Source organism: Lipophrys pholis (genome assembly GCF_963383615.2).
Source record: "Lipophrys pholis genome assembly, chromosome: 10".
NCBI classification, from domain to species: Eukaryota; Metazoa; Chordata; class Actinopteri; order Blenniiformes; family Blenniidae; genus Lipophrys; species Lipophrys pholis.
In genome coordinates, this window is record NC_137640.1 from 8,089,346 (window position 1) to 8,116,215 (window position 26,870).

The window sequence follows — 26,870 nt, forward strand, 5'->3', positions numbered from 1 at the left end:
CAATAATTCATTTGGCAGAATTATTTCAATCATGAAAATTTAGATGTATTGAGAATTATGAATAATGTTGACAGTACTGGTTCACACTTTTCAAAACAATGTCTAAAAACAAGTGTCTTCTTTTATCAATTGTGTTGCTTTGGTCCACTCCAAACATGAAATCAGTAATAAATTTCAGTTTGAAAACCCAGTTATAAAGACGGGTTATACTTTTATATAATGGAAGTAATTTGCTTTCAAAGCAGATGTTTTTGTTTTTAACAATATTAACGGGAATACCTACTGTGATATTGTTGGTTCAGATATAAACTTCCTGTATTTGTATGCATGAAATAAAGATATTTAAAAAACGATAACGTTTAACAGCCAAGTGGGAGTTTGATCGACCTTTTCTCGTGATGTCCAGACTGTTTGACCAGTACAGTATTGTGACGCGTCAGATTATATGTTTTTATGGATAGGACATCTACAGTAGCCGTTTCCAATACATGTGGTGTTTGTGTTGACCTAAACTAATCACATTTATCTATCTATTTCTTGCATATAAACTTTTGATTAATCAGCGCTTTTGTCTTTTTTTGTGTTTTTCTACCCTCCTGAGCCACGATGTGAACTGACATCTGTTACAAGGTCAACAGAAGCTGTGAAATGAGAGTTTTTATGCTCTTTGACAGATTGTGTTAAAGCTGTTGCATTACAATGTGCCTCAGTCCTTAGGTTGATTAATTGAGAGATGTTAGCCTGTTAGTCTTAGTTGTTGGTGGCAACTTAGTCAGCGAATTAGCTCAGCAGAGTCATGGTTGTTCAGACCAACAGCTCATATCATTTCATTCTCATGCCATTACGTTACAATATATTTCTTTTCAGGTTCAAATTTCCGTGGATTATTTGAATGTTCAGGTTGCAGACAGTGCAGCTTCTGCAATAAAAACAAACCACTTCGGTTTCTAATAAATCAATCAAGCAATTCAGCACTTACAGTTTGTCTAATTAATGCTTATTACATAACTAAACTTCAAAGAAAGACTAAACTAATAATTGAGCTAATTTCTTAATTATGAATAACTGTAGAGTAACAACGCTGTGGCTCTGTTGGTAGAGCGGGTCACCTCTCAATTGGAAGGTTGCAGGTTTGAATCCCTATCTATAAACACGCCGAAGTGTCCTTGAGCAAGACGTTGAACCTGAAATTGCTCCCATTGGATGGACTGAGCGCCTTGCATGGCAGCCAGCCGCCTCCAGTGGTGTGTGACTGTGACTGACAATGTAAAGTGCTCCGGGGACTGTTCAATAGGTGGAAGAGTGCTTTATAAGCTTAATTAAAATTATATAAATATTGCATTATTTTTGATATGCAGAATTTTTTATTAGAAACCCCTTAATATTTTTAGAAAATATATCTAAAAAATCTGTTTTTGATCTTGGCTTTGTTTTGAAAAAAAAAAAAAAAAAGGAAAACAAATAGGATCTGGGTTTTGCAGAAACTGTTGAAAATGTATTTTTTTCTGTCCTTCTGAGAACTGTGTGATGCCCTTTTGTTTCACTTGAAGCATCCCTGTAGAACCTGCTGGATGCCTGGCGGCTGTGTGATTTCTTTCCCTTCCATCTGAATGCTAACACACTTTAATCAAAAACAAAAAACAAATGTGGCATGCTGTGAAGCATTCATTATAATCAATTACATTCAAACCCACACTGCCTCATTCTCGTTTGCAAAACCCAGTTTGGTAAAATATTCTCTCGTCATTCCTCCCCCAGCAAGATTGTTTATCGTCTAACTTCCTTCCCCCGGCAGCTTTAATCTCTGTGGTTTTTGTAACAGGCTTCTAATCCATCACTTCAACTGTTGAGCTTTAAATTGGCCGTTTAAGTCTGACTTTGAGCTTGTGTACCTCCAAGATTACACATTTCATACCTCCTAAGCTATTTACTGTCTTTTATTGATTTTTAAGCCAGACCATCTTAGTCATGACTATTTTGTTTGTGTCTACTATGGTGCGCGTGTGTGTGTGTGTGTGTGTGTGTGTGTGTGTGTGTGTGTGTGTGTGTGTGTGTGTGTGTGTGTGTGTGTGTGTGTGTGTGTGTGTGTGTGTGTGTGTGTGTGTGTGTGTTTACTCATGTTGTCCACACGTGGGGTCTCATTGTGAGTGGACTTATCAGGCTAGTCATGGGATTAACACTGATTCTCCCCCTGAAACTAGTGTCAGATTAACAGATACCCGTGCCTAGATAAACCGTCTGTAATGTAACACATAAGCTGTCAGTACCGCAGCTATTACTTCACCCACCCGTCCTCAATCATCAATCTCCCCATCAGATCAATAGAAACACTTAATGTATGATGATCATGTTGTTCTTATTGATACGAAGGTGGATCACTTGGATTTTTGCAGATGTTTAGCTGCAAACTTCCAGATTGAGTTTGTACTAAAAGCGCTGATCATTCAGACGAATGACAAACGACGCTGCAATTGGTTCTTTTGTGTTGCGTGAACAATCCACCAGTGAATTCTTATGCTGCTTTTGCACTTACTTCTTCTACGGGTCACTTGTGTGCAACAGTCGCAGCAAACATGTTGCCTGGAATATTCAATCTCGACCAAATCTAGACAGATGGCCTAAAAGTGACCCAAGCACCACCTCTCAACAACACTGAACCTACAAACAAACATAGCGTATTAGACAACTTTAATCTCAAAAAACAACACACAGATGAACAGAGGTGGAAATCGGGGGAGGCAGCAGACAGGGACGGTGGTGGTTTGGGTGGGAAGGGCGGGAGGGGGAGGAGGAGGAGGAGGAGGAGGAAGAGAGGGATGAACGGATTAAGGTGGTCGATACTTTGGCTCCCCTCCCAGACTGAGAGATGACACTAAATCTGTTAATTCATTCCCCCTCGCTGCCCCTCCCTCCCTTCCTCGCACACGTAGCCGCTCTGATTCCTCTCTCCCCTCTATCACCCTCTGGAAGGATTAGGATATTCTTACTGTCATTCTTAACGCCACAAACACTTTGCAGATACTGGAGTTCAAGTTAAGCATCAGTCCAATTGAAACTCGTGCTCGCAGTGCTTTCTCCTACAGTGTCGACAAAGACACACAAAACTACAAAGCTGTTCACATCTGGAAGCATTAATATAGTATTTATGGAGTTTATACAGTAACAAGTAGACATATGATTTGTCACAATTTGTATAAATAAAATAATCATGGGCATTAACTATTGTCTAAATGAGTATTCCGTGAAGTCCAAAAAGTACTGCTGCATGTCAAGTATTATCATAAAAGCCACAAATAAAATAAAAATAGTACTTCTATCCATTCCTCTGTGCCTGATTCATTCTGACCAGGCAGCTGAGGCCCGTGTCGCCGCATGATGAAGGGCCAGGACCTGAAAAAGTCCATCAGAGGGCCAAAACATCGAGTCACACAGTCATTAATGCACAGACCGACAGCTGCTGTACGGACGATGTTGTGACAGATAAATGGGCAAACATCTTCATATTTGTGGGAGAAACCTGCAGTACCCAGGTGACAAAGAGAACACGTGAGCGTCACCTAAAAAGAATTCAACATTCGAAAATGTCTTTTCGACTCCCCCTGTTAATGACACTTTTATAGCATGAAACGACAACTTTTTAAATATCAATCTATCGCTTCATTTATTTATTCATATGTATATATATATATATATATATAATATTTTTTTTGAAGTTCACGAGGGCCCATGTTTCCTTCTATGTTTAATTACATAATAGAAGTGTCTAATCCTGATTAGCAGTAGCTGTGCAGGTTGTGTACATGCTTATTAGCGTCCACTGACCGGGGACTGACGCCGTTTGAGCCGCTCCAGCTAACAAACAAGGTTGCCGGGCCATAAGGTGACTTCAAAGGCAGCGGCCCCTGTTCCCCATTAGGAGGACAGTTCCCATGACAACCTAGTCGAACAGCTCACATATGACCTTTTGTAGACATGCTTGTAATTACATTAAATAACACTGCATCTTGTCATTGTCTGCTTTCATGAGTCACTCCCCGCGTAAGTGCCTTCCGACAGCGTGGAGGATGACTTTGAATCTCCCCGCTCCGGGAGGCTGATTCAACAATGTCAGGCAATTCACTGTATGTAGGAGTTGAGGAATTTCAAGTTTTATTGTGCCCTTTCAAGAGGAATACTGAATACGCCAGTCTTTTCGTCATAATCTCAATCCCTCCTCAACCCGGAAGGAAGCGTGCGGTATTTGGATTTCCAGGGGAGTGCAAGGCCGATCGTGTACATTTCTTTGGACCGCCTGCATCTTTTTTTATTCTCGCACATCTTTTTTCTCTACCCACACATGTTCTCGCTCTGGCTCCTCTCTTCCCTCGGCCTTTATGTGATCATGTTGCTTGGTAACAAGGCGAAGAATGATGAGAGGAGTAGGATGTGTTCGGGTGCCTCTTGTATGATGTGATGTGTCTTCGTATCAGCTGTGAAGAATACTGTGCTGTACAGCCACGATAACGGCCAGGCAATGTGCTGACAGACCCTGTGAAACGCTGTCCGAGTGGCGAGTCACATATTTATATATTTTTTAAATGTTTAAAACACTTCAAAGTAGAGAGGGGAGTGTTCCAGGTTCGACTGACATGTTGTAGCACCCATCCTGAAGTGTGCGCTACACACTTGTGCCAGTTGGACCTGTTTTTTCTCGGTGGCGCTGCGGTTGGTGAAGAGAAAACACAGCAGACTTCAAGAATTCAGATTTATTTCTATTGGATGAGAGTCGGTGAACATCCCCGAGTGCAGGATGACTCATCAGACATTTGACACCCATTTGAGAAGCAGGAAAGGCGTTTTCAGTTTGAACAACACTAAACAATTCTGACAATTAATTGGCAAGGATAAAAATAACAATTAGCTCATAGACACAAGATAAAAACCAGCGAAATGTGTTTTTCATGTATGAGGTCTTTAAGGAGCCAGCATGGATGAGTGATCCTCTTGTGGGTACTTTTTTAACTGAAGATGATGCAGATATTAACCACATAAAGACACTTAAGTAACTCCTTCTTGGTGACATCTTTCTTTTCTGCCTCACCTCTCAACTCTGCTTTCTCTTCAGAGATCCTCAGCAACGGTGGAAACATTGATATTGGGGATTCTTATTATTACTCTCTAGATTCCACATGAGAGTCAAGGTAGAGTGGGTGTAAAAGTTCAAGCCAACAGCAGGGTGATATTTCACTGCACTGTTATGAAGTCACTGTTGCATGGGCTGCCAATACACTGCCTGTAATCTCCCCATAAATCAACATTTGGGATGTTAAATTGCTCCAGGAGAGACCTGCTCGTTGCTCAGCTAGAGCAGAGTGACAGGGTTAGGGATGAGTCAATGCAGGAAAGAGATTTAAAATCAGCTTTTATCTGATGAACGATGCTGTCTCATTAACATAATTATCTTCACTACATGATTAACTCCATCCATTTACATTCATGCATTTAGGGCTTCCAGGCAGCACACAAACATCTGGGGAGAAAGTGAGAGCTCGAGTGTAAATTGTGCCAAAATATACATGTGTAACATTTAATGAACAGAACAATTAGTCTGAGTCAAATAAAAAGCCTCTTTTGCATTTCCCTAGTGGCAGTTTGCTCATTAAAAATCACTGATTCAGTAGGAGAAGAAGGAAAAAAAAACAACAGCCTCTTTATCTCCATTTCAGCAAACTGCAAAACAATAAAAGATCTTCTCACTGTGAGTCGGTATTCAAACTCGCATAAGACTCATTACAGCATCTTTTTTTTGGGGGGGGGGGGGGGGGGGGGTCACAGTACTGTTGCTAATGACAACCTTCACGACTGCCTCGTGTGTGTGTGTGTGTGTGTGTGTGTGTGTGTGTGTGTGTGTGTGTGTGTATGAGTGTGTGTGTGTGATGTTCTGAAGCCCAGTGGTTGCCTCATTTACAGGGATCAGTCGCCCCCTGCTGTTTCACATTCGTCGACTGTGAATATGTGTGTGTATGAGTGTGTGTGGTTGCCATGCCAACCATAGGGGCATTTTTCAAACCAGGAGGTAAATTCAGCCTCCACCTGTGATCATGGAAATCAGAGCAGGCAGGCAGGATGACTAGGGCGGAAGCTGAAGTTGCTTTCGATAATTACAGATAATTTCACTCATAATGAGTCATCATTTTCAGGTATTTGCATTTGAAACGTTCATCATTTTGTCAAACTGTCGTAACATATTTCTGAACACTTGGGGGCAGCAGAGATAAAGTGAAATGAACATTCATATCTTTGGACTTATCAGCACCAGTGTCTTCTAAAATAATGAAGTCTGCTGGGAGATAGATCTCAAATAGCAGATACATCAAACGCTGACTTTTATGTTACTATCAGCGGACTGATTACTGCTTCCAGAATTATTTATAGACAGTGGAAAACTGCTAGACCTCTTAACATGAAATAATGGACAAATATGATGATTAAGACTGCAGCCTTTTGATGAATAGTCTTAAAGGAAATACAGAAGAGGACACCTATCTATTGCATATTGTGCTTTTTGTTTTGTTATTTTGCCATGTCTCATCAATACTAGGACCCCGAGGGGCTAGTTTGTCTGTGTAACAGTGTACCATTAGCCTGGTCTTTATTATTTGAGTGTGTTTGTTTTGTTTCGTTTATGTTATTGTTATAGCAAAATTCAATAAAAAAAATTGAAATGGAAAAAAAATTAAGTCAGTGTACTACTCACTGAAAATACCAATCAAATACTTGTTTGGGAAAGTCATTTTACACCCTCAATAAGGTGTCTCATATAATGTGCACATAGTTGCTTAGGTATATCTCAAATCTAATATTATTATTATTATCATCATTATTATTATCATTATTATTATCATTGTCATCATCATCATCATAATAATAATAATAATTATTATTATTATTAATATTTTTTATTATTATACCTCACAATTACCACAATCAAAATTTTGGAAATGCTTAAAAATTTTATGCACGCGCGCACGCACGCACACACACACACACACACACACACAGAAATGTTCTATAATCTGCTCTGATAAAGACTTCTGGAATTTGTTTGTATATTCTATTGATCCCTCATGAGGAAATGATTTCTCCACATTCTATTTCTAGCAGCTTATTGGGGTCAAGGGTCTTGCTCAAGGTGCCACAGTGGTGGCCTGTCCACTGCAGGATTTGAACCAGTGAATGTCCCAAATCCGCTTCTCTAACCTCTCAGTTGTCACCTACAGTGTTTCATATCGCTCCCATAAGCACTAAGCTAGTGCAGAGTTAACGAGTCTAAACAGGAACTTTGTGAGATAGTAACAAGACTGCTCTTGTGTCACCACAGTAGGTTCAGCTCATGCTGAAGCGAACAGTTTTCTCAGGGGACAGGGCGGGGAAAGACAGCGGCTCTGCAGCTCGACAGCTGTTTTCATGTATGGCAGAAGTGACGAGTCAGATGCCAACAATACCTTAAGTAATCAGTAAGTAAAGTTTTAGTAACTAAGGCAAGTAAGACGACTTTATAATGCTTTAATTACAACACTGCTCAGCACACCAGCTTTGTAAAACTTCAAGCAAAGACTGTGTGACTTCACAGTTGTTTTAAGATGCTTCTGATGTAAGATATTAAAGGCAGTTTCAGCTCTATCTCTATTCTCCAGTCCAGCTACTTCTCAAACAACCAGCAGTTTGATAAACTAATCATCGTGTGGCCACTTTCGCCTGTACAATGCATCTATACAGAATATCTGCACAAATTAAAAAGTAACAGTATGTTGCTCAATGTGGTAAAACGAGGATGTATAGGTAAGAAACGTGTCCGGGTTAATCAGAAAATATAACAGCCACCATAAGTCACAGTGTTTTTTTCACTTGTGTTTTATTCATACAGTGAGGGTGCTCATACATAATATTTACTTTGTTCTATAAAATATATTACCTTTCAGTTTCTGAAAGCAAAACTAGTTATAAATCATCAAGTTTTATTTGATACGAAGCAACTCATTTTCAAGTGTCAACCAAGGCCATCAACTGTATCAGCAGCCAGAAATGCATTGCAGATTTGAAGAAATCACATTCTAATAAAGACATTTTTTTTTTTTTAAATCATCTGTTGTAAGTGAAGCCACGACGCTCACGCAGTCTGCCTGCCATCCACCGACACACGACAAAGATCGTTTGGGTTTTCTAAAAGTAGCAAATACTGTTAAAATACCGCAGCCACAAAAGGAGTTGAGCAGGTGGAAGGAAAGCAAAGACAAGAAAGTCAATTCGGGTAAAAAGGAATAAAAGTGATGACAAGATCGTTTCCAACAGAAGCGAGTGACCGATGCTTTATGATGTCCGTCATGTAGCGCCGCTTGAAGTTTATCCCTCCCCCTTTTGCGCTCTTGGTCTCCGGTGGCAGGACGGGTGAAAATTTCCCGGACATCACAACAGCTCACTGTTGTCAGGTGCCGAGTTGAAGCTGTCTGCAAAGTGGAACAGGGGCGTGACCAGAAGATATTTAAATGGGAAAGTTGCTATAATTTTATATTTATCATAGCACACTGACTTTGTAAATGCTGTTACACACACACACACACACACACACACACACACACACACACACACACACACACACACACACACACACACACACACACACACACACAAATAAAAACGTAGACATGTACCAGACACGTCCAGAGACTTATTTCTGTTTTGGGGTAGTCTAGGTTTTTTCACGGGGGGTTTGCGATTTGGGGGCTTCTCAACGTTATTTGGGCTTTCCCTGTCAGTGCCTGAGTTCAGTGAGAACAGGAAAACACAAAGTCACAGTTAGATACGGACGCATTACAAACAGATCAACAAAACACACGGTCCATTCACAAATGTTTTACAGTGAAACAGCCCGTTTCAGTAAATATCAAACAGTAAACAAACTCTACCTGCGTCACAGGACATTGCCTTTCTGTTCCTTTGTGGTTTCACTGGTGCTTGAAGTCTCAGTCCTTCTTCACCTGAACAATTAAAGATGAAGTAGGAAAAAATATCTGACATAAATCAATGTTCTTAATTTAGCGTTGCAGGTATCTGAATGATGCCTGTGGAGCTTTTAGTAGAAAAGGACATGGTGCATCCTGGCCAGGTCAGCGTCCATCACAGGGTTAACACAGAGAAACATATAATTACACAAACACACTATCCCACACACACACTCCCACTTATTGGCAATTTAGAGTCACCAATTAGCATAACAAGCAGGCCGTTGGACTGTGGGAGGAAGCGTCTTCTAGCTGTAGGGAGTGCCAAGCCACCACACAGGCCTCAGTCACGTCAAATTGTCCATTCTTTTCTCATTCTCTCGTCCTTCTATGAACATCTTTATGTTCCCTCTCATCCATGAAGTACAACTGGCCGTACGTGAACATTAATTACAAATGGCAATAACTGAGCGACCGGCCGATCAAAGTTGGATGACAAGTGCAGTGATCAGCTATACCGACTGTCCCACCGCTCCCTGTCTAATCAAGTGTACCAATAAATTTTCCTGCTTGAGGCATTAAAAGGCCTCTGGTGGCTTCTTCTGCTCTTTCCACTAATGATTATAGATTTTCTCACATCCTACTATTTGTAACAGTCAGTATACCCCAATGAAATTGCCATTTCATTCTATGATAGTACAAACACTGCATTCACTGCATCATTAAATTGATCAAATGTTGAGCGGAGGGTTCAGATTTGGGATATAAATATAACAAATTCAAGGATACATTCCCTTTGAGGGATTTATCACTGTGTGGACTTTTCTACAGTAAAAGCTTTTGTGTTGTATTTGGTTGTGTTTGCATTGCAGGTACCTTGGCTGGCTGCTCTGTCTGGCAGCCCGTGCGCTGGCTTCATAACCGGAGGTGGCACCGGAGGAGGGGGTAGGTTCCTGTCATTGGTGGATTCTTTTGGAAAAGTGACATACGAGGTGGTCTTTGGCTGCAATTGGATCAGAATGCGACAGCTTTAGCCATTAGGAAATGTACTTTACATTCACTCATACACAGAGCTATGTTAAGGTAAGAATTGTTGTGAATGTCAAACCTTTTCGGGAATCGGAGGCGGCTGACCCTCGGAATCTCGTCTTTTGTCCTTCTCTTTTCTTTCTGTCTTTCCGTGATCCCTCTCCGTATCACCTTCTTCTTCGGTGCCTGCAGATCAAAGGAAAACGGATTGACATCTGGGCTTGAGGCAAAGGTTGCACTAGAAAGCTCTCTGTGAGCCAAGATTGGCTTTTGTATTGACAGCACGTTAACATGGTCGGCCCATGTTAGTACCTGGTAGAGCGTCCGAGCTCTCGAGTCGATGTCTGGGTCTGAGCTTGGACAGGTTGGGCTTACTGCTCTGTGGTGGTGGATCAGGTTTGGACGCGCATGGAGCCGCTCGATTAGTAGATAAACCACCTCCTACTCCTCCGCTCATCTTCCACCCTTCTGTGAAACCTCCTCCTGAATCGGGACTCGTGTGTCTGTCTCCAAGCATCTCCGGTGGTTGAAACTGTGCAACTGTTACCTCTGGGCTTTTTAGAGGGTCGGTTTCCTGCTTTGGTGAAGGTGTTCTGTCCGACGGGTATGGAGGCAGTGGCCTTTGGGCCAAATAGAGCGCCTGGATCCGTCTATCTGGCTTTTTCCCCAAATGTCTGCTGTCTGTCCACTGATTGTCCACCTGCACGTCCATCGACCTGTTCTCCGACCACGACCTGTCTATCTGTCTGCCGCCCATCCACTGTCTTTCAATTTTTCTGTCGATCTGACGCTGTGTCTGTCTGTCAACAGTCCACTGTCTGTCCAGGTGTCTGTCTGGATGTCTGCTCTCGGTCCAGTGCCTGTCTCCCTGTTTCTCCACTGTTCTCGGCTCTCCAAAAGTTCTTTCCTGCAGCCTGTCGTCACATCGTTGTCTCTCCATGTGCTGCTCACTTTGCTTTCCCTCCATAATCCACTGCTTGTCTGCTTGCAGCACCTCTGTCGCCCTCTGTTTGTCGTCCGCCCAGTACTTGTCCGTCTCCTCTGGTTGTTCAAACACAGGATCCACCTCAGATATCTGGCACAGCACACAAAAAGAAAATCACACAGAGGCTGATAAATTTGGAAACTTTTAATGAGATCAATATCAATAGTGGAGCACTTGGACTGTACCTCTCTTGGAGAATAGAAGGGGTATTTACTTCCTCCCATGCCCGGGTGAGGGATGCCTGACACTGGTGGCGGACTCAGAACAAGAGTATTTTTCACCTGGTGACTGTTTGTTTTTCCATCGCCCCCTTCGCTGGGCGATCCGGCTCTGGCAGAAGACACTGGAGGCTGGAGGAGTGTGTACACATTCTCCATCGCTGTCCTAAAAGTTGAAGAAAATTATACGTTGATAATCTGAAACATTGAAAATACAAAATCGTGGATAAAATGTAACAAAGTTGCAGAACAAAGGCTTTCATAGAAGCGTTGTTTCAAGAAAAAAATAAAATAAAATCACATATCCCGCTACCCTAATCTGTATTTGACTTGCAGCATGTTCGTTTCTAATCACTCGGCTGACTGGTGGATCCACTCTCTGAGCCACCAGCTGTCACCAACGTCTGTGTATACATAGTGGTATCAGCCTCACTGTGCTTTGGCAGCCAGCAGCCATCTCACATTTCCTCCACAAAAATGAGGGAGATTTAAAGTGATGTTTGTCAGTATAACAGAGTATTTCTGTTGGAGTTCAATGCTACTTATTGTCCCCACAGCAATCAAGAGGAGACTATCAGCAGAAAGTGTGACGATGTAGGGAAGGATATGGATTGCTTTGTGATATTTTGTGGCATTGTGTGCATCACATTGTCGTTGTGTTCGGTGTTCAAGGCCATACCTTTTTGTGTTTTCATGAAAGCACTCACCCTGTGGGTGCTGTCGCAACAGTATGGCATCCATCGCCGTAGACCTCTGCTTCATACTCATGGCCCTGATTCGACTGAGTCTGGTTGCGGTTTTTACGGAATCCAAAGATGGCCAGCATGTTTCTCCTCTTCTTCCTCCTCAGTGAATGTGCTTTGTGCAGAGACGACAGCTGACTGAAAGAGGAAAGAGAGGTTGAACCCCATCAACCCTGCCCGGACCAGTACATTCGTCCGGTGAGTCACCTCGAGTGGAATTCATTACAGCCATTCATGTTGCTTGTCTGTCAACTCCTTTACCGTTGCAGTTTCAGTGTTGCTATGCTACTCTATCTCTTGATACACAATAGTTTATCTTAAGTTCCCTGTTACATGCTAAATGTATTCCGCTCCGTCTCAACCCAATGAGCTACACTGTGGAAGGGAGAAAGATAATTCTCATAAGCTGAGGCTGCTCTTGTTGTATTCAGCTGAATATTAATGACGACTCCCCAAACTTGTATTTAAAAAAGCTGAAGTGATTCTCTGCATGTTTTGTCGCTAAATTCTGTGCAATTTATACTATACCATTCAACATATTAACCGTCTGTTGATATTGAAGAACCCCCAGATATTTAAAGGCTTGTATTTTGCTTTGTTTATTAATAGCTTAATCAATTTGTAAAGGCCAAGGTATTTCCTTGTGATTAGTGCCCTTGTTTTAAGTCATGATTGCTATTTGTTCAAGTTCATGTCTGGCTTCAGGTTGGTGTTTATGTGTACTGTCTACACCCTCATATCTTAGATTAACACAAGAGAAGAAAAAGAATTTGTCTGAAATCTGATGTCGTTTTTTCACTTGAGATCGGCATATAAAGTGTTAGACTGTGGGTGTGTAATTCATAATTTAACTGAAGGATTATTAAATAAGGGAAAAAAATTAAGAATTATTTCATCTAATCATGTCCTGAAAGAGAATTCAATGATAGAGACAGAAACAACTTTCTTTAAAGTAACGAAACTCTCATCCCTTTCAGCATGTTTCAAAATCCACACAGAGACACAAATTCAGCACATCAATACAGAGACCACGACGACTTCCTTTCATAATGGATCCTCTTTTGTTTAAAGTAAATCCAAATCAGCTCAGTAACACCACAGAATTGATCAGTTATTCATCTTCTATCAACATATTCCAAAAAAAACCCCACAGCTTTTTTTTTTTAAACTGGCTTCTGAACCAAATAAGTTTTCCTTCATTTGTGACAGATTTTGCTGTTGGTGTAATGGATCTTTTCGTGAAACATTTTGAGCCCCTCAGTATCAATTGAGCATCATTTAAACACCATAGCCTAACCTGTGTACTGTTGCTGACCATGTCCATCGTTTAAAAACCACAGTGTAACATCTTCTGATGGATACTACACCATGACGCAAAGCTCAGATCCTCTCAAACTGCTTTCTGGAACATGACAGTAAGTCCAATACACAATAGTCTCCACAGTCACCAGATCTCGATCCAATAGAAATGTTGTGATTTGGTGGAAGGGGACATTCACATCATAGATGTGCAGCTGACTAATCTGCATTAACTGTGTGATACTATCATGTCAGTATGGAGGAAAATCTCTGACATTTTATGAATCCATGCCATCAAGAATGAAAACAGTGCGGAAGGCAAAATGGGTCCAACCTGGGACGAGCAAGTTTTTACTAACAAAGTGGCCGGTGAGAGTCTGTAAATATATTTTACCATTAAATGGCGCCTTCCTCCATCACCTTCTACTGTAGTCTCTTCAGCTGAGACACGAAATACGTCACACAGGCTTGCAGGTATTTTGGAGTCAGTAATTATCTTTATATAATCTAACAAGCTGGATTACAGGAGTTGACCCATAGAAGGATTGGAAGAAAAATTCAACACACACAAAACAAAATGTCCTACACCCAACAAATTCAATCTGAGATCCATATTGCTGCAAGACAATGTGAACAATCACCGTATCAACTTCATCTTTGGTGATCCCACAATAAATCCAACAAATCTAACAATCAATGAACAATATGAGTTTATTCACTTATGCCTCGTTATAAACATGTGTCAGCAGATTAGATTTCCTGCAAAAAAAAATAAAAAATTCTTTCTATGGTGTTTCAACTGAGTGATTGAATTTTCAGGTATGTCCAAGGATCTGTTTTCTCCATTGAAGGCACAATTTTCCATATTTCTACATTCTATTCATTTTGCCTCTTTCGTTATGTTTATTTCTCGACAGCGACAGTTCCTCCTGTTTGTTTATATCCTGAAATAGAAGATATCATATCAACAGAAATGGTAAATTCTTTCTGTTGTCATCCCCACTAAGGGGCTGTAATTCCCCGAATGCTGCATTTGGATTTGTATTCCTACACTACACTGCCAGCTTAAAAAAATAAAGAAAAGAAGAAGGGAGAAGCACACAATACATTTTGGAAGGATTTCCCCTCATTGATTTCACTATAGAGCATTATTATGTGAATTACAGGTACCTAGTTTACTGTGCCTTGATGCTTTTAAAAACAGTCTAGCGTGACATTGTTGACTGCAAAGTGAGCGTTTCATTTGAAAACTGTCTTATTGGAAAAATAAGCCCAAAGACAAACGGCTAAGTAAATATGTTTACCTGAATTTTCTATTGAGCAGTAAACACTATTGGATGAAGGTGTATTTTTTGAAGCCACAGTATTAACAGCTAACAATAGCTTAAAGGTGAAGTAACATTCACCGTGATGGATTACCTTTCACAAACAAATGTGAAGTCCAGAAACTTTATTTTCAAAGGAAAATTATGACTGCCGGGAAAGCAGCAATGGTATCTAACAACCAATAGTTTGCTTTGGGAAAAATTGCACCAACTTTGAGCAAACGTGAGCTCCAGCTTAATCATGTTTTGTGAAGAGAGGCTCGTGGCAGATATGGTTTTAAGTGAGGTTGAAAACATAAAAGCAGCTCTTACCTATCTGGGAGCACTCTTTTTGTGTAGAAATCCGGCAGTCCGTCATCGAGAGGGCTTATTCCTCCGTTTTCACTGCAGTGCTGAGCACACACAAATGTAAGTACGCACTCCAACTCCTTGTTCAGAGGTCAGTTTAGTGAGTCTGATCTTGTTATGCATGCATTAAAACAAATGTGTCCTATGCAACTGCGATAGATAATTCAATTTCATCCAGCCACATTTTTTTTACAGATTGCTTTCGAGTCAGACAGCAGTCATTGCCAGCAGGCACAAACATCAGAAAATTAGGGAATTACACTGACATTGAGCGATTTGAGTAAAAGTGCAGTATTCCACAATACTGCGTGTAACTGAAGACTCTTGCACATTTTAATATGTCTTACTGTCTCTGCAGGGACGTGCCCTCCCTTGTGCCTCCGCGGAGGTCTGGGCCGAACTCGAGTCACATGATGGAGAGGCAGGCCCTGCGTAGGCAGCTCTGACAGGCCCTCCCAGGACGCAGAGCGGGATAGTGGTGATGAATATGACGGCACGGAGGGAGGTGGAGAGGAGCTGGAGTCGTCACACAGGCCTGAGAGGTTTCAGAGAGATTATAGAGGAAGTTAGGAGTTGTCGGGACTGTCAAGGAGACACAGCAGGGGAGTTACGTGGGGACATCTTTGCTGCTTCAAAGTTGTCGATTTAAAACAGTCTGTGGCCCTTCTGAAATCTACTGAGCCAGACTTTACTCTGATGGGATTAAAACCAGCCGGAGAGAGAGAGAGAGAGAGAGAGAGAGAGAGAGAGAGAGAGAGAGAGAGAGAGAGAGAGAGAGAGAGAAGAGAGAGAAACAAACAAACAAAAAACAAACTGATGGAGCTCTGGGAGAGACAAGACAGGGTCAGAAGTCGAGAATGATGTACAGAAGTACTCACTCAGCCTGGTGGAAACAGGTCGTATTCTTCTTGTTCTGGAGCTGCGCTTCTTAATGGCTATTGTGTCCTGTGTGGAAATGTAGTTGTCAGGTGCAGAAGTAGAGACTTTAAATAACTTGCGTGAAAAGACATGAAAACAAGTCACCACAAATTATGTCAGAGCTTCTTAGGCATGACCACGGCTTTCATGCAGATGATATCAAGTCTAATTAAAGCCCCAATTCTAGTCTAGTTATCAAGCAAATTGCATCACACACATCACAAACTGAACATGTACAACTCGGCATGATAAAGTACCGAAATCAAACCAAGAGGTTAGTGATTCAACATGCTGAGTGCCGCGTGTAAAAGTCACGACACTGCTTTATGCATTTTAAACTCAATGCAAAGGTGCATTAGGACACGTCTAAATCAATTTTCACACTTTCTATGATGTCTACAAAGTGTGGCGGTTTACACTTAACTTTTTATTAAGCTGCAGGTATGCTCGAAACATGGTTTTAAGTGAACCATCTCCCATGTCCTTTAAGAGCCAGGTGCTTCAACTTGATGCTTTGTGATTTGTGGGGCAGCAGAGAAGGCGGCTTTTATTCGGAGTTAATGAAGCTACTTGAGCGCATCTGACAGCTGTAATTAAGCTCAGGATGGAGGGAAGTTGCTTGGAACAAATGAGCTTGGACTACTATGACAGTTCACCTGTCAAAAGTCAAGCAATATGCACAATTTCATCAGCCTGAGCGGTTAAAGACTGAACTGTTTATGAAGAACAAGCTCCTGGGATCATGAAATGATTTCAGGAAAACAGTGTACTTTATGCAGTTTTGCCTGCCGCCTCGTAAAAACTGAGTTACTGTTTCAGTACAACAACAAACACTTGCTATTTGAACTTTTTCTTGTTCCCAGCTTCCCTAGCTTACTAGTATTGTGGTGATATGTAAGTAACTTTAAAACAATATCTACTTTCATTCAGTGTTCTCATTTAAAATAAATTAAATACAGAAATATCAATTTTTTATTGATAGAAATACACCTAGGATCTATTTAGCTAGGATACATACACTATATATACTCCCTCACGGCTCATTTTGTTCGGTCAGTTTCATGTGTGAACACCTCAGTTTGGTTGTTATTTGAGTTTGTTTTGTTCTGTTCTTTTATAGGCAAATAAAAAACATGTTTGTATTTTCTTATATTTTGGGGAAAAAAGGTTTCAATAACCTCCTGTTTTCATCTTTGCTTAATGTTTGGCCCCTTACAGCTAGTGACAAACTTTCTCTGTTCTGCAATATGCTGTGATTTACTTTGATGAATAAATGCAGGAAACATATAAGTAATATAAGTAAAAGCAGGAAAGAACAGAAAGTGGATCCGCATTTGAAAAAATAAATACACTGTAATTGTAGTTTGATGAAGTAATTATTTGCTAGTGCATGTAGTGAGTAATCATATACTGTATCTACCTGCGTTTAATTTTATGTATGTGTATTTTCTTTAGGCCAAGAGTACTTATTATTCATCCCGACACCTGCATGCTGCTTTATATAACTTAAAGAAATGGAATACTGCAGCTGATCGCACCCGGCTTTTGGGAAGGGCAGGCTACACCCTTGACATACCTGCAGCATACCACAAGGAACACACTGAGACAAATGACCACAGACACACACATTTATACCTATGGGTAATTCAGAGTCACTAATGAACCTTTTTGTTGTGTGGGAGGAAACTAGCCTAACTGGAGAAAACACATGAATACACACATCTCTTTTGCCGGACTCGGACTTGGAACACACTTTTTTTTTTTAAATGATGTGAATACGCTATAACCACTACACCAGCCTCCTGTGCAGCTTAATACCAAATACACGAGTTTTAAAATGTAAACAGTCAATACTGGGCTTCAATCACTCCAATAAGTGGACATTTCTAAAGGGCAAAACACAGTTAACAGACAATCAATTATATTTTTAAGTATGATGCGAGCATCTCCAGGAGGAGCAGCAGCCTTTTTAAATGTTTGACCTTTAACAGTAGTGTTGCCGTCAGGAAAGCCAGCATGACGTTTCAAATGCCAAAACCCAGAGGACAAGAAAAACAAAACAAAAAAACCCCACTTTGATTCCAATAAAGTTATGTTAAAAGTCAAAAGTAAATGACATTTACTTTTCTTTGTTGTAGCAACCAGAATGAACAATATGATAAACAAGGAGGGAAGATTGAACCTCATTTGATCAGCGAAGTCAGTGACGCACGCATGATTTAGGATGACAAAAATGTAACGCTGCAATTATGAAGCCGAGCACAAAACCCCTACAATGATTGGGGTGTCCATGTCAGACAGAACATGGAAATGAGGCCAGGCCTTGAAAAAACTCTTATAACCCGCATTGAAACTCACTTCAAAAGCTCCTCAGAGACGATGCAAAGGCTGGAAGAAATGGTGGCTCATTTTCTTTTTCAAAGTTTATTTAATACTTGCGTAGAGATATTGGCAGAGAGATGATGTTATACCTGAGCAAAGTCCTTGTGCCAATAGAATAATCAAATACGAATATCTCAAGGAACAAAAGCTGCAATGAAAGGTTGGACTGCAAATGTGAGCGAATTAAATTGTATGAAGGAGTCCATGGCTGTGAGTTCCATTAAAAGAGCCCGTGGACCATTAGAACCTGCAGTACTGAATGGGCTGATATTCAAAAAGTCACAAAAATGCTTAATGGAAAAAACAAAACAAAAATAGGCTGAGACCCCGCATTAATACGATTCATCTATTCTCCGAACCATCTTCTATACCCTCTTATCCAACTTGGGGTTGCAGGCAGTTGACTCAGACGAGGGAATATACTCAGAGGATCACTAATCAATCATAGGGCAAACACCGAAAAACTGACAATTACACACATTCAGACCCACACGCCATTAAGCATCAACCTCAAGTGCATGTCTGTGATGGACAAGTCCACACAGTAGTCTGAAGGTGATGCCATTCACACTCACTCACCTCACTTCCTTGTTTGATTTGCAGCCACACCTGAGCCACATCATGTCCACACTACACACATTATTTGATTTAGAATTCATTTATTGTTCTTAGTCCTACACTGTTTTAATGGAGTGCACACATTTTGACATTGGGAGACTAACATTAACATATTTTCTGTTGTACTAATGGTGTTTTTCTATTTGAGTTACCATGCTGGTGGGGGGTCTCATCCTGGAGTAGCAAAAGACGTTCAGAGACTCTTTCATGGCGACACCCATTCAATCAGCCATACCATCACTTAGAGTGGTTTTTTGGCTTTATGTAGTTTCCCCATCATTAGTTTTGTGTAGTGTCATTTGTGTTCCTCCCCTTTGTGTCTTAGTTGGTTTCACCCAGCCACTATATATACTCTCTCATGGCTCATTCTGTTAGGCCAGTTTGTTATTTTGACCTCATTCGATTGGCAAAGGGATCTTATGTTTGTACTTTCCTATATTCTTGGGGTAAATAAAAACCTCTTTTTCATTAATCTCCTGTTTTCCTCATTGTTTAATTGGCTTGGTCCGCGACCCTGTCTACTGAAGGAAGCAATAGTATCCGGAAAAACCTCACATGCATAGAAAAAAACCCACGAAGAGAATGGAATCAAACCATGGTTTTCTTACTGTGCGGATAGCAGTGATAAGATCATGAGGCTCTCAAATAAGTTCCAAAAATAACACGTCAATAGGATGGGAGTCAGACCAAGAGGACAAAAACACACATCTTTATGTGTGTACTCACTATGCTGGTGCTGAGTTCCTCGTCTGTGATGTCCAGAGAGTCTCTGTGCCTGTTAAATCTCCAGCTTGTCCCGTCTTCACACGTCTCTTCCCAGCATTTCAGATGCGACACCTGCCGGGTCTGAGACAGACGGCGCTCTTAAAACCTTTTGACATACACTCATTCACTCAATCTGTGTCTCGTGCGCTCTCTTTCACGGCGAGTGCCTCGTTTGTACCAGCGTCTTATGGGTGGCGTAGAGCTCCTGCAGGATTTGGTCCACGATGGAGTTGGTGAGATAGGAAACAACGGACAGCTTTACTTCTCTGCAAAAGATTAAGGGGAGACAAGACGGGAAGCGGCGTGGTAAAAGTGAGAGTAAATCAATAACCTGCTCATCAAATTCAGAGTTATTGCTGCAGCTTGATCCTTTCTCTTACTCCAAGGCTCGGTGAATGTCCTGCGCTGCTCGCTCCATAAGGGCAGTGCGAATGGCAGAGCGAGGGATGGACACGCGCTCGGAGACAGACGAGAGGGAAGGACTTAATCTTTCCGCCGCAGAAGAGGATAAAGGACACAGCTCGCGACAGAGAGAAACCATCGAGTCGACAATCACCTGCAGATGAACGGCAGTCATAAGTCACTCTGCCATCTGTTGCGGGTCATGAGGCTCACACAGGGTTTGGGATCTACCTGCAGCTCCTTGTCTGCAGCTTTGGCAAGTTCACCGGCCAGAGAGTCCAGCCTTTGCCGCACGGGCCCGTCCACGGACAGCACATGAGCCAGCTCGCACAGCGAAGGGTAGAGCTGAGAGAGGGACAGAGAAAGAGAGAGAGAGAGAGAAAGGGGATCATTCAAATTCAGTGCAACGCGAATGTAAAGACTACACTCATGCATTTCACATCACTCACCGCTCGAGAGTTCCTGGCCTCTTTTAGCACTTGTTTAGCAGCTTGAATCTCCTCCATCTCTCCGATGCTTTTTAACAAACACACCTGCTGCTGGACACGCACGCACAGGCGCTCCATCACCTTGGAAACAGACAGGCGAGGGATCGTTACGGGTGCAAACCGTCATAAAGCATACACGGCGACGAGTCCAGATAGATGAGTCTCACCTGTTCGGCGGTGCTGGTGACCAGACCCTGGTGCAGCCGCAGAGCCTGTCTCTGAGAGAAGCGCTGGGTTTGGTTGTTCCTTACCAAAGCACGCTGGATCTGTACAACAGAGCAGCATAAGAGGGCCCTAAAGTAACCAATATTGAAGTAACCAGGAAAATATGGGGCAGAGAAACAGAAAATATGAGGGAAGAGTGCAGGGAGCAGATTGGAACAAAGTGCGATAAGCATAGAAAAGGCTGACGTGTTGTTATTTGTCTTCTATTCCTGAGCCTCAGTTCTCAAAAGCATCTTAAGGCTAAGATGACAGTAGAAACCTTCCTAAGCTTTAGAGTTACGCTCAAAAAGCCCTTGGAAATAACCACAGAGTGCAACAGAAAGTACCTTTAACTGCTTGCAGCTCGGAGACAAAAACCTCAAGAACTTGCAGTTCCTTTTATGTTTTCGTAGTTTTTCATCATCTACTTCTATTTCTTTCATAATGGATGTTTAAGTTGAAATGGCAAGCGGTGAAAATTCAAGTGGCAAACAAACTCTTTACTTCAGTAGAATAACAGATATATAGGTTAAGAAAGTACTGATGATACTTTTTACATTTTATAAAACCAAATGAACAAAATTAAACATACATTTTTAACCTCAAAGATATTTAGTGTCTTTATTTAATTTATGATTGATCTCTCTGCGATGAACATTGCTGCTCTCTGCCATTCAGTTTTAGGTCCGTTGCTTCCTCTATTTTTACAGATATAGTGTGACCCTAGTGGACAAAGTAGGAACAGCAGTTATTCATATTGTTTCTCATCATGTGACGCTGGCCTGCAGAAGCTTGTTGGAGACCCCTATCTTTAAGTTGGTGAGCTTTAAACAAGCACAGTCCTTGGTGAATAATTCAGTGTTCAACAAAACAGACATTTTTAGCAACCCTCATTACGTTCAAGACCCTTCATGAAAAATTTTGAGTAAAATCAAATATCTCCTAATCCCACCATGGTTGCATCTTTTAGCACATCAACTTGAAGAATCATCTTAGATGCAAATTTAAATTTAGAGACAAACTGACTCTAAATTCAAAGAAGTGGTCAAATTCTCTTGCTTTAGTTTTATTCTCCTAAATTTTCTGTAAGGATTGTAATGAGGGCTGGTTTTTAACGCCAACCTTGGTTAGTGCCTGCTCTGTCTTCTCAGGGGCGCTGCGGTACGCTTGGCTGATGTCACCTAGTGGTAGAGGCATGTACTGCAAGGTGAAATTGCTGAGAGAAGGTAGGTGAAAAGAGAAGGGAGGAGCAGAGGAAGGGTGGAGTTATTGAGGGAGGCTGCGTTGGACTGAGAAGAGAAAATAAAGTGGGTTACACATTCCAAGGTTAGTTAAGGTTAATATTCCCACTGGAAAGATCCCATTCCAAAAATATTCCTTGTGTGCCGTACGATGAATGACTAAGACTTTGATCTTTGCTACCATGTCATCCCTCGCCTAGAGGTAGGTCTGGACTAGTTAAGATAGCAGAGGGGAAACCAGCAATTTGCACAGCTCGCGTTGTAAATTTCGACATGGTTAAATGGCATAAAACAGAAGGTAGCCAGGGCTCATAGAATTAGTAGATACGAGTACAAATATATTCACGGCAGATGAGGATGGTGTTTTAATGTTCTTACTGTTCAAGTGCCCGGGCCACATCGAGGAATCCTGTTGCGGAGGTGTTATTGCGATCCCATGTCACACTCCTGCAGGGCAATGTTGTGAGATGCACAGAATACAAAACCTCCAACTTGGAGGGCATGTCACTGCAAATACTGCAAAAAACACTGATTTACACTCTTTCTCGACATTCTCGCCTTCACCTGAGCGTGGTGTTGATCTGCAGAGCTTTGCTCAGCATCTTGGCCCCGATGTCGTCCATGTTGTTCCCGCTCAAGTCCACTTTTCTTAGGCAGGTGTTGCTGCCCAGAGCGTTGACCAGTACGGTGCCCCGAGAGCGCAGGCGTGAGTCGGACAGGGACAGCGACTGGAGGGCCTACACACGGAATGGAAGCACACATGTGTGAGAGTGTGTTGGCTCGAGGGTATTTAGAAATGAATGAAGCTCAGGAGAAAAAAAAAAGAACACATGTCAGGGAGGGGAGGGAGGGTGAGATAAAGTGCAGAGAAATATACTGAATCAGGAAGTGACACCTCAACAGTGTGTCTTTACACGCTGTGTGCATGAATTATTTACATTATGTGTGTGTGTGTGTGTGTCGTCATATAGACACTGTGCCCGCAGTGTTAACAGAGGAACAGTAATAATTGATGATACAGTGGCACATCTACAGTGAAATGTCATGCAAAAATAATGTGCCCACAAATCTGGGTAATTTTAATTATTTTTTATCTGCAAACAATATTTGTGAGAGATTTGTCTTTAAAAAAGAAACAGTAATATACAGAAATTGAAGTTTTTCAGTGAAGAATTAAGCAAGATCATTTGTCAATTGTCAATTAGTGTTGACTTTGTGTGTGTGTGGGTGTGTGTGTGTGTGTGTGTGTGTGTGTGTGTGTGTGTGTGTGTGTGTGTGTGGGTGTGTGTGTGTGTGTGTGTGTGTGTGTGTGTGTGTGTGTGTGTGTGTGTGTGTGTGTGTGTGTGTGACTGACGGCGTGTCCAGGCTGTAACCTGTCAGCCCTTTGAGCTCAAGCTCTACGTGACTAAAAAGTGGATAAAGCAGTATGTGTGGGCTGCGCTTGTCTCAGACAACCTGTGGGAAGCTGGGCATCACACAGAACGTAGCAGGATTACCCTACACGCACAAAAATATGTGTTATTTTAGCTTTTTGTAAAACATAAATTCTCCTGCATAATGAATGAAAAGTGTTGTTGTCACCCTAACACTTCACAGCTCTTTTTCAACCTAATGAGAACACCATATGCGTTTACAGTCTGTTGTCTTATGACACTTGATTCAGATCAGAATCGAAGCGCCTTTTTCGAACATTGGAAAACAGATTGGACATTAACTTAGCTAAAGACAAAACAAACAGCACAGAAGACAGTTGAAAGTTCTGCTTGAAGGTTTGATGCTGCCGAAATTAAAGCAAAGTCTATGTAAACTACAGTGTGATGCCTTATCTGGCAATTTATAAATAGCATTATCTTCCTTATTATGCATTGCCAAGTAAAGTCAAATAATTTTATTATAGCTCTGTAGGTGGCATTTCCTTTTACTATTTAATGCTTGGTCTAAATAATTTAACAACCATGAGTTAAGACAAGACATGTTAAAATGCTAATAGAAACTTATCACTATAGTGATTCATCACTGCCACAGACATCAAAAATGGTATGATTCATGTTTTACACACTGTGCCTTTAGGGAGATCTGTTTGGTATTTTGTTGTGCATAATATGAGGATTATCATTTTGTCTGTGCAGCTCATTTAAGAGTTGTTGTTTTTTTAACTAATCTGCTTGTTTGTCATCAAATCACTAAATAGAGCACCAAACCGTATGTTTTTATAATATATTTTAGTCACTCACACATTCTTCCTCCTGTATGAGCTGAACCAGCTTCTGCAAGACGTCATCCAGAACCCTGCAGACACGAACACAGAGACGAGACTGGATGAGCTGGCAGGAGTCACTCCCTACTGCTCGCGAGCTGTTTGCCCGAGGAGTGGCAGCTCGCTTATAAAAACAGAACTAAAATCACAGACGTGTATTCCAGCTGGCATTCGAAACGCCGACAAATACAGAAGACCCCAAAACAGTTGCTGTAAAAACGCGGCATAGAGGACCAACAAGCACCTGTTTTTGAGGTTGAAGTTCTTGCCCAGATGAAGGTTTTTGAGGGAGGGGTGTCTGGAGAGGGCTGGCAGTACTGTGAGCAAATCTGCATCGAGACCTGTCAACACACACACACACACACACACACACACACACACACACACACACACACACACACACACACACACACACACACACACACACACGCAAACAAACAAACGCAGAGCTCAACATGGCACGATCCATTAGCCACCCACGCAAACCTCTCCTACCCAAGGGCGGAAAGTCAAGGTCGCAGCATGGTGTGTTGCAGCGTACCACCGTACCGTTGTCGGAAATATCCAGAGTGCCGATGGACGAGACTCGGGGGAACAGTTCCTGGATAACAGCAGCTCCTGCAGACCTGAGCTGGTTCGAGAAAGAGAGAGAGACAAAGGGGAAAGCCAACATGTGCACGGATATGAATCAGAGTCGAGTTGCGTTTCAGTCTTTAGGGAATTGTTATTTTTCCACAGTGGGGCAAATTTATGGATGCCTCCTATTTGTCGCTGCAAGCAGTTGGAAGATTCTGTTCCGCGGTATGGAAAACACTTTCTGCTACCCAGGCCTTTGTACTTGTCAGCTGAACATTTAACACGTACACAGTGTAGAAAACCTGATGATTTGTACGAGTTCTTTTAGCAGTGAGAACGGAGGGTGCAGATTAAAAAAACTGTTTCATGATCCCCTCAATACCAGACTTGTCAAATTCATTGGTTATGTCTTTGACAATTTTATGTTCTGCAACTTAAATCAAATAATAATGTTTTGCCCACTTTGTACATCTTAATTCTTAGATTAGTTTTTCACCCTTTAGCCATAATGTAGCAGAAGAAAATATACAACTCCTTAGCTGCTAAAAGCTCTGTTATGCTAACTAGCAGTTGATTTAATCTTCGAGTTGATTTGCTGGTGGGCAGATAGTGCTTTGTGGGTTTGCCTATATGCATTCTATATGCATTGCCTATAGTCAGTTGATCCATTGTCTGCATAAAAATATTGATTATGACAGCTGTGAGTAAAAGATCTCACTGATTTATCACTGGCTGTCAGCAACCTACAATCAGCCCAGGTCCTTTTGAGGATTTGTAAGATCAAAAAATACACTTATAAATACATTATATTTCCTAAAAGGTCAAGCCAGAATGTTTTAATCCACACCTGGTGGCTAGTTATGGTATAAACTCAAGATATAAAAAAATTATACCTAAGAAAACAATTTAAAAATTGCTCTGTCAATATGTGACTAAAAGCTACTTTGACTCAAGTAATCCAATGGATTTATGTATGAAAAACACCCCGGCACAACTTTGCAGAATCAAGCTGTGAATGCTATAATTGTGGCAGTGCTGGTATCTTGGATCTTTCAGCTTTTGCTCAGTGGGGGGAGCTGAGACACGTCATCCATCTTTATATACAGTCTTTGGCACTGTAACTATGTGTGAAGCTCATTGTGTGAAGCCCCAGTGGAAGTGCTGCTGTGCTGCTAATAACCGCTAAAGCAACACCTCGTCATTTACACATGGCTTTAAAAATCCAACGTGGATCTAAAGACGAGTTCCTACCTCACAGCTGCTGATATCCAGATGAAGGTCGTTGATGTGAGGATTGGAGGTTAACCCTGTCAGTAGAGCCCTGTGGAGACAGGTAGAACGAAAGTGACTGATGAGTACAAGACAAGGAGAGGGAGCCAAAAAGACCTCACTGGCGCAGCTGAGCACATCATATGCTTCCGATCAGCCTTCATTGTGCACGGCTCAGGATGAAATGAAACAGCTATGGAGAGAGAACGAGAGACGACGTGCAGGTACCTCAGAACATCGGGGGGCAGCTTCATAGAGGCCAGGCTGATGTGAGTGAGGCTGAAGGCAGAGCTGAAGAACTGACGAAACAACGGCAGCGTGTCCTTCACTTTCCTATTAGATGAGAAAGGGAAAAAGGGAGCAAAGGGAGCATATGTAAGGAGGAAGAGGTATTGCAGCGCGTGAGTGGCCACATACAGCAGATGAAGTCACACCGTCGACACGCCTTGGTAAATATTAGTGCAGCATCGAGCGTGGAGCACCAACTCAGGATGAGAAATACGAGTGCATATTGCTTTGGAGTAAGGGGAGGGAGCGAGCGAGGTCAAATGATAGATAGCTCCACTAAAATATTCATGAGCCTTATCTATGCAGACAGCACAGAGAGTCGTGGTTTTAAACGGCAGCCGACACACCCACAGAGAGGAAATACAATGTTCCAGTGATTCCCACAAAGCTCATTTCTGATTCCCCATTAGGCAAGAGATGAAGACAATGATTTTCAAAAAAAAAAGAAAGAAGGGGAAGATAGAAGATATAAGGAGAAAGATGAGGCCTTTAGGGTGAAATAAGGGTGATGTTGCCCCAGATTTGAAATTTGCA

General features: G+C 41.7%; 1 protein-coding gene across 1 annotated transcript in view; it reads right to left on the reverse strand.

The window, feature by feature from the left end:
• Positions 1–7,884: 7,884 nt before the first annotated feature.
• The window catches only part of LOC308116141 (capping protein, Arp2/3 and myosin-I linker protein 3-like), a gene marked incomplete at its 5' end in the record, with an annotated part of 30,029 nt that continues 11,043 nt past the window's right edge, over positions 7,885–26,870 (reverse strand). Inside the window, 25 exons of the mRNA XM_080474158.1 lie at positions 7,885–8,486; positions 8,691–8,798; positions 8,946–9,017; positions 9,858–9,984; positions 10,090–10,196; positions 10,323–11,085; positions 11,181–11,379; positions 11,921–12,094; positions 14,893–14,972; positions 15,276–15,463; positions 15,807–15,873; positions 19,573–19,692; positions 19,790–19,877; positions 19,992–20,167; positions 20,245–20,358; positions 20,463–20,582; positions 20,669–20,767; positions 21,828–21,921; positions 22,325–22,393; positions 22,511–22,683; positions 24,181–24,235; positions 24,448–24,544; positions 24,753–24,834; positions 26,031–26,100; positions 26,277–26,381. Of these exons, the coding sequence (XP_080330284.1) occupies positions 8,446–8,486; positions 8,691–8,798; positions 8,946–9,017; positions 9,858–9,984; positions 10,090–10,196; positions 10,323–11,085; positions 11,181–11,379; positions 11,921–12,094; positions 14,893–14,972; positions 15,276–15,463; positions 15,807–15,873; positions 19,573–19,692; positions 19,790–19,877; positions 19,992–20,167; positions 20,245–20,358; positions 20,463–20,582; positions 20,669–20,767; positions 21,828–21,921; positions 22,325–22,393; positions 22,511–22,683; positions 24,181–24,235; positions 24,448–24,544; positions 24,753–24,834; positions 26,031–26,100; positions 26,277–26,381 (3,388 nt within the window). The 3' untranslated portion in view covers positions 7,885–8,445. The remainder of the gene's footprint in view (positions 8,487–8,690; positions 8,799–8,945; positions 9,018–9,857; positions 9,985–10,089; positions 10,197–10,322; positions 11,086–11,180; positions 11,380–11,920; positions 12,095–14,892; positions 14,973–15,275; positions 15,464–15,806; positions 15,874–19,572; positions 19,693–19,789; positions 19,878–19,991; positions 20,168–20,244; positions 20,359–20,462; positions 20,583–20,668; positions 20,768–21,827; positions 21,922–22,324; positions 22,394–22,510; positions 22,684–24,180; positions 24,236–24,447; positions 24,545–24,752; positions 24,835–26,030; positions 26,101–26,276; positions 26,382–26,870) is intronic.